At 54.2% G+C, this 15,215-nt stretch overlaps 1 protein-coding gene and 1 non-coding gene across 11 annotated transcripts in view; both read left to right on the top strand.

Annotated features, from left to right (window-relative positions):
- Positions 1–12,810, top strand: part of Tbc1d16 (TBC1 domain family, member 16) — an 85,461-nt gene extending 72,651 nt beyond the window's left edge. For 9 of the 10 annotated variants that reach the window (XM_030245739.1, XM_006532694.2, XM_006532695.2 and 6 more), the window contains 5 exons: positions 637–771; positions 1,778–1,964; positions 4,646–4,825; positions 6,776–6,922; positions 8,037–12,808. In XM_030245739.1, the coding sequence (XP_030101599.1) occupies positions 637–771; positions 1,778–1,964; positions 4,646–4,825; positions 6,776–6,922; positions 8,037–8,285 (898 nt within the window). In that variant the 3' untranslated portion in view covers positions 8,286–12,808. Of the gene's footprint in view, positions 1–636; positions 772–1,777; positions 1,965–4,645; positions 4,826–6,775; positions 6,923–8,036 lie in introns of all 10 variants that reach the window. The other variant, NM_172443.3, reaches the window with a different exon arrangement.
- On the top strand, positions 1,716–1,777 carry Mir6934 (microRNA 6934). Its single transcript, NR_105899.1, has one exon. It is a non-coding gene; the product is annotated as a microRNA 6934 (primary transcript).
- Positions 12,811–15,215: the final 2,405 nt, after the last annotated feature.

Below are 15,215 nucleotides of genomic sequence, written 5' to 3'. Positions count from 1 at the left end.
CAGGCCCTTTAGTTCGCAAGCCAAGAGTTTTAGAATTTGTGTTTAACAGACTTAACTAGGGGCCAATGTTCGCCAAGTACAGCCGGGTTGGAAGCCTGACTTCAGAGGCTGAAGGTTGCTCCGCACTTCAACAGGCTGCAGTCAGCTCTCCTCTGAGGGGCTAGACCTGTTAGATGAGTCAAAATGAGGATGGCCTTGAATACACCCCCTACACACACATATACATGTACACACATGCACACACATGTGTATATGCACATGCACACACATATATACATACATACACACATGCACATATCCTGTTGGGCACAAGGGGGGTCTGTGCTGACAGTACACACACATGTGCACACTCACACAAACACACACACCACACATGGGCACACACATGTACACACATGTATACATGCACATGTGCATGCACACACACACACACACACACACACCCTCTTGGAAGCTGGAGGGTTGACTGCTCATAGCCCTAGCAACAGAGGTTAGAGCTCCTCAGAGCACAGGCTTCTGTTTCCGGGGTGTGCAGCTATTCCAGGTCCAGTTGGCTGCTGTGTTACTGGCTCCCTGGCACTCAGGGCATCCCCCTTTCATAGCTGACCTCAGGGTTGTGCTCTGTCTGCCTCACAGGCTCTCCATGACTCCAGAGGAGCAGAGAGCCTTCTGGCGTAATGTGCAGTTCACTGTGGACAAAGACGTGGTTCGGACAGATAGGAACAACCAGTTCTTCCGAGGGGAGGACAATCCAAACGTGGAGAGCATGAGGTACCCGGTGACTCTGGCCTCCCTCTGACTCTCTTTACACCTCCCCTCCCCCCAGCCCGCTGTGCAGTGCTCCACCCAGGCCCAGAACAGGGGACCCATAAGCTACTTCAGCATAGGTCTTAGCTTCTGAACCTCGTGGTGGCCATCCCGATCTATTTGATAGGACCAGCAAAGCCCCTGATCCCTCTCCTTGCTTGGCTCCCGTTTACTAAGGACGATGCTCCCCAACCCTACCTCTGTCTTCTCATCTCACGAATGAACGGACAGTCATAACACTATGCAGAGCCAGAGACTGCCATCTTTTATACTCTGCTGCAGCCTGGCAAATAACTGCACAAAATTAACAGCCAATAAATACATCCCCGCCAGCCCACCCTCTGTCACAGACAGTGAACATGTAAGAGAGCCACACCCACGTCTCTGCACAGCCTCTGCTCTGCAGTCCAGCCTTGGCTAATGGCTGATATCACTTGCAAAGGGAGTCCCACTGACTTACTTGCCTCAGAACCTAGACTTTTTTTTTTTTTAAGGCAGCGTTTCTCTGTGTAGCTCTGGCTACCCTGGAACTCTATGTAGATCAGGTTGGCTTCAAAATCAAAGAGATTATACTGCCTACCAAGTGCCGGGATTAAAGGTGTGTACACCATACCCAGCCAGTACCCCATACTTTTTTTTAAAGATTTATTAATTATTATAAATAAATACACTGTAGCTGTCTTCATACGTACCAGGAGAGGGTGTCAGATTTCATTACGGGTGGTTGTGAACCACCATGTGGTTGCTGGGATTTGAACTCAGGACCTTTGGAAGAGCAATCAGTACTCTTACCTACTGAGCCATCTCACCACCCCCAACCTAGTACTCTTGAGATAGGGTTCGTGGCACCTGCCAGTGGCTGCAGCCTCCCCTGACACCGGGATGGAGGGACCCAGCACTGTCACAACAGGCCTTGGTGGAGACAGCAAGGGTGGGATGGTTCAAGCCACCTCTGCTCCTGCCCCACCAGGAGGATCCTGTTGAACTATGCTGTGTACAACCCAGCCATCGGCTACTCACAGGGCATGTCAGATCTGGTGGCGCCTATCCTGGCTGAAGTCTTGGATGAATCAGACACCTTCTGGTGCTTCGTGGGTTTGATGCAGAACACCATCTTTGTCAGCTCTCCCAGGGATGAGGACATGGAGAGACAGCTGGTGAGGCGTGGAGTTGTGTGTTTGTGTGTGTGTGCACACGCGTGCACATGCATACGTGTATCACTGTGTATCATGCATATGTGTATCATGAATATATCTGTGCTTGTGCACATGTGTATGCGTGTGCACGGGTGTCTGTGTAATGAAGGGCTCAGAGAGATAGCACACTGCCTCCTGTTGCTGCTTGGGACTTGATGGTGAGATGCAGCCATGTTATCGGGGGGGGGGGGGGGGTCAAGAGGTCAGCAGAAATCCAGAATCTCTGCTGACACAGGACATAGGCCTTCTGGGAAGGGCCAGCTAGTCACCTACAGGAGATGTACGTTTGGGTCTCAGTCAGCCTCTAATCCATTTCTCCTGAAACACCAGAGGACAATTGTTCAAGGTCCTACTCTGGTGGCTTCCTGCAGGGCCATTAATCCGGCCTCCTCGATAGACCAAGGAGAGGAGAGGTCCATGCTACCTGGTTCAGGTTTGAGTGACTAGCAGAGCCCAATACAGGCAGTCAGGGTAGCTGTGTGCAGTGGGACATCCAGCAGGTAAGTCTCACATCTCCACCCACAAAGGCTGACGTTTTTGGGAGGCTCAGCTGACCCTGGCCACAAGTCCTCCCCCACAGAGATCAGCTGTACACAAACCAGGCAGCACCAGGTGACCGGGACTAGATCTTGTCACTGCAACACACCTGCATTTGTGTCAAGCCCCTGCCCACTTCCAGGTCCTGGATGTAGGTAGTCTGCCCTCACTCCTGCAGATGGCCTGGTCTGGAAATAGAAAAGCTGACACAATGAAGGTATGAACAGAAGGCACTGGACCCTAGAGACAGGAGTGAGTCCCAGGTGCCCCCTCCCATGGCTGTGTCTATGGCATATGGGTCAGACCTCAGACATTGGAGACTCAGCTAAACAGAGGGTTTTGGATAATCGTGATCAGTGGTCTTATACAGTGAGGGCAGAGCCGAGGGAGGGCCAAAAGCATGCCCCATAGATCAGCCACTGGGAACAGAGGGCTGACCACAGCAAAGGTATGAGGGAGAAGCAGCTGGCTGCAGGAGGAACGGAGCATCCTGGCAATTGTGCAGATTGGACATCCATCAAAGAGCTGTCAGCCATACCGTGGCCTTGACCTTCCGTGGGCCACAGGCTGGACATCCTGGCCCGTCAGGAAGGACTTCTAGACTCCAGAGCCACACAGCTCCAGGGAACAACAGTGTGCCTGCTTTGGAGAGGTGCAGAGCCTGAGGCCCAGCTGTGCTCAGCAGCACTGACCCTAACCAGGCACCAGGTCCCTGCTGCAACGCACACGCCTGTGATGTCAGGTTTCCACGGTACCCAGGGAGGCAATTACAGGGTCTGACGCCATCACTCTGGAGCCTGGCGGCACATGGCCAGTGACTCATTAGCTGCTGGAGGCTGGTTTTCTGGTGGCGTCAGTGAAGTCGGCAGCCCCCACCGGGTGCTACCAGAAATAGCCTCTGTCGTCAAGTCCCATGCAACCTGGTGACCCGACATGCAGGAATCCAGGGTCTTGAAACTCAGACATGAACTCTCCCTTAATCAACTCTGGGAGTTGCTGAACCGTGGTGGGATGGAAGGAACTCACCCTGCCTGGTCGGGCACACATTAGAAACAGCCCCTGGGGGTCTGCTGAGGCTGGGGGATGACTTCACACTGAGTCAGCCTCCTTGACCACCCTGGAGATCATACTGTGCCGAGGGCTATGCCATGGTCTCCTTCTAGAATATCTTTAAATCTAAGATGAACTAGAAGACAGGTGTGAGCGAGGTTCCAGTGGTGGAGGCTGGGGGTGACTCAGACAGCAAAGTGTCTGTTGTACAAGCATTATGGACCCGAGCCTAGATCCTTAGAACCTAGGTAACGTGCTGGGTGTGCCCTGGGGAAGTTCACACAGGTAGATCCTTAGAGCTGCTCAGCCAGCAGAGCTAATTGCCAAGTCCTAGGTTCAGTGAGTGACTGACTCCATCTCAGGCTGGCCCGGAGGTTAATATCATATACTGCTCTTGCAGAGGACCTGGGTTTGATTCTTAGCACCTACACCAGGCAGCTCATGGTTGCCTGTAACCCCAGTTTCAGAGAGATCTAACTCCTCTGGTCTCCCTGGCTACCTAAAGTCCTGTCTGTGCACACACTACACACATAATTTAAAATAATAAAATGAGGGCTGGAGAGACAGCTCCGTGGTTAAGAGCACTGACCACTCTTGCTGAGGGCTGGATTTGGATCCCGGGACCCATATGGTGGCTCCAGGGGGTCCAACCTCCTCTTCTGGCCTCCTTTAACATTAGGCACTGCTGTGGTGTGCAAACAGGCAGGGAGATCACTCATAAACACACAAAATAAATTGGTTCAAATTTTAAAATAATACAGAAAGTCTTTAAAAGAAAAAACAAAATAAGGTAAACAGAAGACACTCAGTATCACACACATGCATGCACGTGCTCGTGTGCATACTGGTGTGTGTGTGTGTGTGTGTGTGTGTGTGTGTGTATGTCAGGAGGTCCAGTAGTAGGCAGACATAGTGGCTGGCTGATGTGTCTGGCAGACACAGACTTCCTGTGTGAGCTTTGGAGTTGAAGGCATTCTGAGTAGTAGTCTTTCTAGCCCTGGTAGGCAGGCTCGCCCAGAGCCTGGGTAACACCCGCTCCACTCTCCCACCCCAAGCTGTACCTGCGGGAGCTGCTGCGGCTGACACACCAGCGCTTCTACCAACACCTGGTGTCCCTGGGTGAGGACGGCCTCCAGATGCTCTTCTGCCACCGATGGCTCCTGCTCTGCTTCAAGCGAGAGTTTCCTGAGGCCGAGGCCCTGCGTATCTGGGAGGCCTGCTGGGCCCACTACCAGGTGAGTGAGTGGTGCAGGTGCCACCCCTGAGTGCAGGTGCCACCCCCTGAGTGCAGCCACCATCCTGTTGGGAAGGGAGGGTCATGGGATCACCCCAAGCCTCCTCTCTTGTGTGTGGCATGTCCTCCTCCTTGCTCCACCCACTCACCACACCACAGTCTCTCTCACAGCTAGTATTTTCCAGGCCTGAGCAGCCGGCTTCAGACCTCCCCTCCCATGTAATTGAAATCAATGTAAATTGCTGGCTGACATGCTCATTACTGCATTCTGGGCTGAGCTGCCTTCTGTCACGGTCAGCTGGTGGGAGGGACATCAGCACCGCAGGACAGTTAGGCAGCCCAGGATATATGTGCCCGCACAAGCCGTGGCTGGTGCTGTCCTGTCCTGCCCTGCCCCCTGGGGCTGCTGGGCTACCCTGAGCTCCTGCCTTCCCACAGCATCAGTCAGAGAGCCTGGATCAGTGAAGCGGGCAACCACCTGTGTTCACCATGACCGGTGTCTCTTCTGTCAACTCCTCTCTGACCACAGGGCTGACTGCCACACGGCTTCCACGCCCAAGCCGTCAGTGTAAAAGAGTAGGCAAGTCATTGCACTCCGTCTGCCTTAGACATGATAATACCAAAGGCACAACGGCTGGGGAGATTACTCAGTGGTAAGCGCTCATCTTGCAAGCTTGCAGATCTACATCGGAGTGTCTGAACCTGTGTTTTTTAAAAAACCAGGCGTGCCAGGTGTGGTAGCGCACACCTTTAATCCCAACGTTTGAGAGGCGGACAGAATTTTTTTTTTTCTGGTGAGTTCCAGGAAAGTCAAGGCTACACAGTTTGAACCTGTCTCAAAAAGCCAGCGCACACCTGTGGCCCCAGTGCTGAAGAAACAGCAGATACTGGCGAGTCCACAGAGCTCTCTGGCCAGTCAGTCTAGCGTAATGGCTGAGTTCCAGGTCCCAGTGAGATACTGTCTTCTGGCCTCCCGTGCACGTGCACACAAGTACATGCATGCACACACTTGCACAAACAAACATCACTACCACCTGTGTGTCCAGGACGCAGCTCTGTCTGCCTCCACCTCGACCCCCCAGCTATGAAAAACACTCGCTGAAGTCTCTCTTCTTCTCCCACCTGCAACATCAGTCCACCAGCTAGTACATCCTAGACTTAAGGCTGTTCTAGATAGATATTCTGAGAGGCCAGGGAGGCTGGGTCATGAGGAAGTCACCCATCCATCCTCCGAGGCTGTTGGCAGCACAGATCCTTGGCCACCCCTGTTGGCTGCCATCTTGTTCAAAGTCCACAAAGCAAGTTCATGTTGCTTGCAGATGTGGGGACCTGTGGTCACATCTGGAACCACCTCTGTCTCCCATCAGCCGAGGTTAGGAGAAGGGGAAAGGACAGTGAACGAGTTCCAAGGGGGAAGACGTCATACAGTCCTCCATTGTGGCTTACTGCGGTGCACATGCCCAGGAGCTGGCATTTGCCCTGTGCTCTGCTCCACTCTCTGAAGAGTGTGTCTGGCACTCCTATCTCTCCACTCCTGCAGAAGCGTTCCCTCCTGCACAGCTAGGGGACAGGGCTGGGCACTCTAGCACCCATACCTCTCTCTGCACTGTGCTGGTCTGGTTGGGAAATGACAGGCCACATGATGCTATCAGGATACTCAAGGGGAATTCCTAGACCACCGCTCCCCCGAAAGCCCCCATCCTTCTTCCGTGTCAGGATTGAAGACTTTCAGCTGTCCAGGCTGGAGAGCCTGTCGTGAATGCCTGCCACCTGGCCAGGCACCACAAGGTCCCAGCAGCCCCGGATGGAGCTGCCAATACTGGCGCTGTCTTCAGGTGAAGTGGAGGATGATGGGTGATGTTCCCTAGAGCAGGGACCTGTGGACCCAGGTGGCCTGAGGCAGACTCAGACTTGGCAGGGCCCCTCTGAGTTTTTCTGTGTCCCCCCGCAGACGGACTACTTCCACCTGTTCATCTGTGTGGCCATCGTCGCCATCTACGGGGATGATGTCATCGAGCAGCAGCTGGCCACGGATCAGATGCTGCTGCACTTCGGAAACCTGGCCATGCATATGAATGGAGAGCTGGTGCTCAGGAAGGTGGGTGCCCTGCCCTGGCCCGTCGGGCCCACCCTGCCCATAAAGCAGGGCATATCATATGCTTTACGGCCTCACCCCTGCACAGGGAGGGAGGGAGGGGTGAGCAAGATAGTAGAGGAAGGACAAGGGGTTCTAGGAATTCCCTGTTACTGAGCCCTGATACTCACACCTCACAGCCCCACCCCTACATGTAAGGCCTTGCCCTTACCTCAAGGACCCAGCCCTGCACACAGAAACCCTCCCATACCTCACAGCCCCACCCCTGCCCATGGAGCCCAGTCCACACCACAGAACATTACCCCAAACATGGACTCAGCTTGCATCTAGAGCCCCTCTCATATCACAGAGACCCCGCCTCTGCACACAGGTACCACCCACAACACATAGCTCCACCCTACCTTGTTGGGTTTTTCTCTACCAAGTCCGTGTGATTGGCACCTGTGCTGCCTCCTTAGCCCAGTGGGGCTGCCGTGGCTCTCCTTGGTCCCCGTGGTCCTAAGAGGGCCATCCCTGGACACAGCCTCTTTGATTTGCTGCAGTGTATGAATGTCCAGCTAGTCTTCACCCAGGAGTGCCTCCTTCCAGTCCACAGTTAGGAAAGTAAGGATGAGGAGACAGAGCCTAAGAAGAGCGTAGCTCATCCATGGCTGGAAGAAAAGCGCCCTCGAAGCTCAGCCACCTCCCGTTTCCCATAGCTGGCAGTCCTTTGGATTCAGGCCTCTGATGGTCCATGGGGACAAGAAGGTCCTCAGGCCCTTCACTACACTGGGCTCCCAGACAGACCTTGCAGGGGCCGAGGGTAACTCTGAGAGGCATGGACGGAGTACAGGGGCCTTGTACTATCCAGAGGGGACTGGGACTGAGTCGAGGGGTCTGTAAAGGGGCAGGACGGGCTGTGTGGCTCTATCATCGGTGGCCACCTATTCACTCTGGGAACTCTGTGTCTTAAACTGCCCAAGAATCTCATGGTCCCTTTTTGGCAGCCAAAGGAGACCCAGGGCACTGTGCTGTTCCCACATAGCCCATGGGTGTGGCCCTTGTTTCTGTTGTGTTCCACTGTTCTCTTGTGTCCCGATGGCATTTCAGTCTCCTTTAGCCTGATCTCTCTCTACAGGCCAGGAGCCTCCTGTACCAGTTCCGCCTTCTACCACGGATACCCTGCAGCCTCCATGACCTGTGTAAGCTGTGTGGGACAGGCATGTGGGACAGTGGGTACATGCCAGCTGTGGAGTGTGCTGGCCACCACCCAGGCTCAGAGAGCTGTCCCTATGGGGGCACAGTGGAGTTGCCATCACCCAAGCCTTCAAGAGAAGGCAAGAAAGGCCCAAAGGCACCGCGGGAGGCCTTTGGTTTCCGAAGATAGAAAAGCCCCTGCCCTTGACCATCGACGAGGGGACCGCCATGAGGTCCTGGGCAAGGGGGTGGGGGAGGGGATGGATATGGCGAGGACACAAGGAAAAGCCTCTGGCCAGGGTGAAGGGAACCTTGTCATGATGACAAAATCGGGCTCTAGAACTGACATTAGGTATCAGCTGTCCCTGGAGTTCAGCTCCTGAAAGGCTAGCCCAGGGTGTCTGGCTAGCCACTGGAATGCAGGCTGCTGGCTGGCTGGGGTGTTCCAGCAGAGACCAGGAGTCTCTCCGCAAGCTGTGGGCAAGGCAGGGTCTAGAAAGGGCCTCGTGCTCACACCCATGCCAGGGGACAGAGAGGAGCAGGATTGTTGTCTGAGTGAACCAAGCACACTTGCGAAGCTTCATGGTCACAGCTGCAAGACTGGCATGAAGACTCCTGTCCAAAAGAGAAAGAAAAGGAAGGGAGGGGGGAGGGAGGGAGGGAGGGGGAGAGGGTGGGGGAAGAAAAGCTTATGAGGGCAGGTGTTCTGGCCTGGCCTTCTCACAGTGTCCATATGAGTGTTCTGTGTCCTGCAATGTATGGGAAGGACACGCCTACCCCGAGCCAAGTGTCAGATGCACCCTCCACTGGGATCCTCCCCTGAGGATCTAAGGTGTGTGCAGAAACAGCAACCCACTGGGGCCTGAATAGGTTGATGGGTGTGGTGTGCGCAGCCACGATGTCCTCTGAATACTTGGTCCCGGAGAAGGGGGAGAATATAACTCCCCAGCCAAGACAAAGGCATCTGGCCTGGCTTGGAAGCTGCCTCCGCCGCCATGCTGGACCTAGGGAACTTCTGGGATGCTCTCTTCCTTTTAATAAGGAAAACGCCCACACTCCATCCTCCAAAGCTGAGGATTGTGGTTGGATAAAAGTGTGTTCCAGAGCTTTCCTAGCCAGTGTCCCAAAAGCTGGTGCAAGCAAGGAGCCTGGATTCCTCCACGGAGGGCTGAATCCTCATAGTGGGTGCAGGCGGCAGGGTCGGTGGAGATGCCTCTGCCTTTTGGCTTTTCTCACTAAGAGTGGTGCTGCAGGACAGTGCCACGTTTAAAGGTGCTGACCAGAATAAGAGGGGGCGGAGCCTCAGAATGAGAAGGGTGGGCCCTCAGAATGAGAGAGGGCGAGGCCTCAAAATGAGATGGGCGGGATCACCGATTGAAAGGGCGGGGCCTCGGAATGAGAGGGGCGGGCCTTCAAAATGAGAGGGGGCAAGGCCTCAGAATGAGGAGAGGCTCAGCATAAGAGAGGCGGGGCTTCAGAACGAGGGGCGGGGCCTCTAGGCCTCCTTTCTCAGCTTCCCTTGCTCCGTGAGCTCATCCCCTATCTGAAGGCCCTCCTGAGAATGTGAGTCCTTCTAGGAAGAGACTTTGGAAGTGGATGTGCTAATCTTGGGGGGTACTGTCCTTTGTGAGCAACAGTGCAGTCCTGGGAGTGGCCTTTCATCTGAATTGCTTTCTATACTGGCTTCTGACTCTTCCTGGAAGCTAGAGCCACAAACAGGTATATCCACACTGCCTATCACCCCAGTAACAGAAATGCAGGGCAGAGCCTCAGTGACCTAGAACTCTGTGCACCTGGCTGGCACAGACTGCAGTCCAGGTTGGGTGGTTCTGGTCTTGTGTAGTTTGCCTCATCACTTCTGGGGTTGTCGCCATCTCTGAAATCCCCGTGGGTAGGTATATGGGTGAGACAGCACTGGCCTCTGGGTCTTAGGTCACCCCATGACGGTAGAGGCAGAAATGGGTGGTGTTTTTTTAGTAAGTGGATACCCCCACTTGCTAACCATGTCAAAGCAAGTTGAACGGCTGAAGCCAGCATCCAGCCCTGGGAAGGTGAACCCTTGTCTTGGGGTCTTCTCTTGGTAGTCATGTGACAGAAGCCTGGTAATTCAGAGGGGGTCCCATAAGCCTACCTCCCCAGGATCACACTTCTGTCCTGCACCCCAGTATCTACACTCCAATGTTTTGATTGGGGACAGCTGGAGCAGATCCAAAGACTTACTGGCCATGGAGAGTCTCAGCATTTATTCTAAGTCTCTAGCTCCCACAGTCCTCCCCCCTCCAGTGCTCCCCAAGACCTGACCCAACCTGTTCAGTGACAGCCTTGTGCCAGGTATGTCCCCTCTAGTCCTATGGACTACTGGACCTTGGTGTTACCTCAGGCCAGCTGGGGCCTCTGCAGCCAGACATGGTGTGTGGGCTCTCGGAGCCCTGCTCTGCTCTGAGGACGAGAGAGGCCCCGCGCAGAGCAGCAACCTTAATCTGGATGCAATTAGAGGAAACCAGCCAAATGCCCTGTGGCAGCTGTTACCCCAGGATTATTCCCAGTCAGCAAAAGGCATTAGAGTGATAATTCAGTCATTAGACTTCTAGCTGTCTCACAGCCAGGACGTACAAATCACGGGTAATCAGCAAGTACACCGTCCCCTGGCCACGAGGCTTATTTAACCCATTTTTTTAAAAAAATGATGCTTAATGCTATTGGCCGGGCGCATCTGTGTGCGCATGCCCCACCGATAATGTCTGTGCTGACGACATTGCTTAATGTCACCAAGGCCTTGTCATCTAGGGCTCTGGGAGAGAAGGACGCCTTTGATGTGCGTGTGTGCTGTCACTGCTGAGACATGATGCCTACCTTGGAAAGGGCGCCCTCACTTCTGACTCACCCTCCAAGGAGAAGGGAGAGGGCAAGGGAGGGGGCAGCAGCAGAATGTGTCCTCCTCTCTCTGGGTTAGAGGATGTCTTCACTGGGCACAGGAAAGACATTGCCTGCCTAGAAAGTTGCACCTGGAGTGCCAGCCAAGAGGCCTAGCTGTTTCTGCAGAGGAGGGCCGAAGTCCCCAGAGAGGCTCTGTTAGTAACCTTGAGCTGGGCGATCTGTTGCAGAGCTATGTGGTTGCTGATCAAACCGACCCGGGTTAGGGAGGGGCACATGCTACATTCAGAAGGGGATGACTGGGGGCCTGGCTTTGAGTGCAGGACACCAGCCCAAGAGAGGCTCTGGAGCTGGTGCCTTCGATGGCCAGGGCAGGATGGCAGTAAATAAGTGGGAAGAGGAATGCTTGCTGTCAGGGTCAGCTCCTGAAAGGCTCCTTTGACCTCTGGCCTGTATTTGTGTTTTCCTTACTGCTTTGCTGGGGTTTTGCTGTGCTGGGGAGGGGGGAGTAGGGGGTGCAGTACGTGGAACTTGCTAGGCCATAAGCGATGCAGTCGTCTTTGACAACATTAATTTAGATGGCGATCAACCCCAGGGTTCCTGGAATCCACCTGTGACCTCCCTCCGCTCTGTCAGTTCCCTTCTACTGCAGTCAGGCCAGGAGTGTCAGGCATACCCGGGGCTGGCCAGACAGAGGGAAGGAACCTGGCAGAGATCCCTGGAGGCCACCCTGCCTAGAACGGAGACGATGATGACAGGTTCCCCCAGAAAACTTATGCAGGGCTATGCTATGGCCTGGGTTATAGGGGAGCCAGGACTGCCACCCAGCTGGGCCACCAGAGACGACATAGGGAAACTGGCTAGCCTGAGGCTGGACCTGGCAGATCCCTGGAGTCTCTGAAGAGACAAGTGGCCTCTGGGTGTTAGTGTTGTGTTTCTACAGAAGCTGTGATGTGTTTTGTCATGGGCTAGCCTGGTCTAGCCGGATTGTGACACCCCAAATCTAAGAAGCCAGTTTCTCCCAGAGCTTCTGCAGCAGGGAGCAAGGGGTTCCCCCAGCCCACTTCCTTGCCTATAAAAGGAGAACAAGGCCCTCCCACAGACTCCTTCAAAAGACTTCTCTGAGGCTGCCATGAGGGTGGCTAACTATGGCCCAGGGACTTCACCCGCCACTCAGGGACGAGCCCACTGGCCTTAGCCTTCCGCAGCATTGACCGAGAGGGGTTGTCCACTCCCAGTCGAATGCCCTCCCAGGTCTGAAGTCAGCAAACCAATGCCTCTCCTGCACTTCTACCTTGCTGAGTGTCCTCCGCAGAGGGCAAATCTCTCTGTAACGTTCACTCTGTGCCACCCACGCCTACCCTGAAGAAAAATGAGCCACAAAGCCGCCTCAGCGGTCTCGGTCTGCGCCTAGCTATGCACATAGGTGTTTGCAGAGCTCTTCCATGGACGGCCCTCGGAGGGGGAGACCCTTTCTGAGGACTCTGCACTTTCTGAGCAGCTGCGTGCAGATGCCTGCTGCCACCAGGCCTTTAAATACATTGTGTTCAATTCCAGGTGGGAAGATAGCATTTCAGGTTTGCAGAAATCAAGTCACATGACTGTCTTCCTTCCACACTTTGAGGATAAGGAGGACAGCTTTTTTGTGTGTTTCGTTTTGTTTTTAAAGTAAGGAAATACCCCCATTGCTGATGTCTATAGCAAGTGATTCGTTTCTCTGTTGCATTTTGTTTTTTTAAGCAGTCCCCTTCCGGTCAAGGTCAGGACTGGTCACCATGACCCCTGTGAATAATGATTCTCATGGATTCCTCACAAAACAAATAAAATAGTATCACCACACACATGGTCCTGTGCCTTGAGAGAAAACCCTAGTGAGAGTGGCCAGGTCAGGAGCCCCAGGGCTGGGCAGAGAGGCTCTGTGGAAGAGCCATGGGGGTCTTTAGCCACAGCCAGCCTGCCCAGCTCCTTGGCTGCTCTGAGAGTATTGGGAAGGGGAGTCGGTGAGGCCTGAGATGCAGAACCAGAGGGAAGATCTGCAGGCCCTGCTCTGGGAAGGGCAGGGACATGTGAAGGTCGCTCTGGGCCTGGCAACGGAGAGAGAAGAGCCTTGACGAACCCAGGAATGCTTTACGGGCTTCCAGACCGTTCCCTCAGAGCGCACAGAGCCCAGGCTACCCAATGGCTGGAAACTTTAACAGTGTCTGACAGAGCCTTAGCTGCCCTGCTCTAATTTCAGGAGAAACCCGAGTCAGACTATGTGAACTTCCTTTGGGAGACAAACACTATATTGAAACCTGGTGGGTGTGGGCTGGGTGTTAAGGGGGAAATCCAGGTATCATCAGCGATGCTTGCTGTTTTGCCAGCTCTGGGAGCCAGTCACAGGGACGTGCAGCCTAGGGTGGCGCCAAGGCACATGGGGTCTGGGTTCTGAGGAGCTTGTGGAACTCTAAGCTGTTTTCACAAGGCTTCTGTATATACTGGTGTGCCCCTGTATGTACTGGTGGTGGTTGGAGGGGCCAGGGGCCGGGTAGACTGACAGGTGCTTCACTGGAGGGGGGGGGGGAGGTCCCATGTTAAGGGTTTGTCCACCTTCTGCCTGTCTGTCCTTTGTTGGACATATTCGTGCCTAGCATGCCCCTATGAGGAATGGAAAATGCCAGCCAAGCCCGGAGGGTCAACTCACGAAGGTGCGGGAGGCTGGTTCCCTGTAAAGAGAATCCCATCCACTTGGAAGCTGTTGGCTCAACCTGCTTAGAAGCTAAACTCCAACTGTCAGTGTCATGTGAGATGCTGGTGGTGATCAATGGCCAAAGGGACAGGAGGTAGCCAGGCGTTCTCCTAGCCTCATTATCTCTGAGGCCTGTGACACTGTGGAGTGTGTCATGTAGCTGAGGGACAGGAGTGACTTGCCCTCAGGGAAGGACAGCCTATGCTCACAGACCAGTCACCACAGGGGCTGAGGCCCGTGATGACCTCCATTTTGAGCCACAGATTGGATAGTCGCCCCATTGAAACAGGGTGGACTTATGTGGAGTTGCTTAGGGCTAGGGCACATATCCTACATTTGTAAGACTCTCAAGTAGACGAGGCCACCCACACCTCTGTGCCTTCAGTTAGGCAAACCCCGAGCTCCTCGTTTCTATAGCACCTTCCTCCCGCCTCTCCTACAACTTGAGCAGCAATGTTCATAAGCTGCTTCCCCTCACCCCAGTGAAATCCTGCCTCTGTCTCATTACTCCAGAGCAGTCCTGGTTGTCAGGACCCCCCATTATTTCCCAAAAAGCCGAGTCCAGAAATGGTGGATCATGCAATCACAAAGCACACCCTGCGCTCCACACTGACCTCTGGTCACCGAGTCACCCCCTTTTAAACCCAAGCTCTGTCTGTGCTTTACCTGGGTTCTCGTAACCACCATATCTCTGTCCTGCTTGTCAGGGAAAGGGTATCCAGGCAGACCCATAATGAGGCGACTGCAGGCCAACTCTTCATCCAGTTACCACACAGAAGCCTTCTGCCCTACCCTCTAAAAGGCCAGGACCAGAATCCACTCACACCCTCTGAGGACCAGAGGACACCTGCCACTGGCCTGGTGGGTGACATTCAGACTTTAACATTCCTACATTTCGAAAGGGACAGCTGGCTCCCTACCTCTCCAGACCCCTGTCCTCCTGGGTCTGTCCTCCCGTCTCTACATCTCAAGAGAGTTACAGCTCTCCGGCTTCCATGTGTGCAACGTAATCAGGGGGTGGGCGATGATTTACACAGTGGAAAAGCTGCTTCATCTTCAAATTGGAGAGTTGGTCTCAGGCCGGATTCTGCTGGTCCTTTGACCCCAGGTAGAGGGAGACACTTCACGTTATCAAGGATGACAGAGTCTTCTGAGTTCAGGATGCAGAGAGGACACAGAGTCCTCAGTTTGGCACGGCGCTTGGCTCTAGCCACACTCTACCACAAAGTGGGAGTGGCCACTGAACTGAGACCCATCTGAGAGAACATTCATTTATCCCTGGCCATAAGCAACCATGCACAGATGCAATAGAAAAAAAAAAAAAAGACATCAAGGCCAGGGGTCTCTTGGCTGCAAGGCAATGAGGGGATGAACAGCTTGGCCCAGGAGTGGGGATGGAAGAGACCAGGGCCATGGGTGGTGCGATTAAGATCTGTGCCCAGCATGTGAACACCAGCTGCAGGCGGCAAGCAGAAGAGGAGAGCAACGCATAGTTAGCAGGAGAGACGTCAGAAGGCA

The sequence above is a fragment of the Mus musculus genome, chromosome 11 (genome assembly GCF_000001635.26).
Source record: "Mus musculus strain C57BL/6J chromosome 11, GRCm38.p6 C57BL/6J".
NCBI lineage: Eukaryota > Metazoa > Chordata > Mammalia > Rodentia > Muridae > Mus > Mus musculus.
The sequence above is the reverse complement of the archived record's forward strand: the minus strand, read 5'-3'. Positions and strand labels throughout refer to the sequence as shown.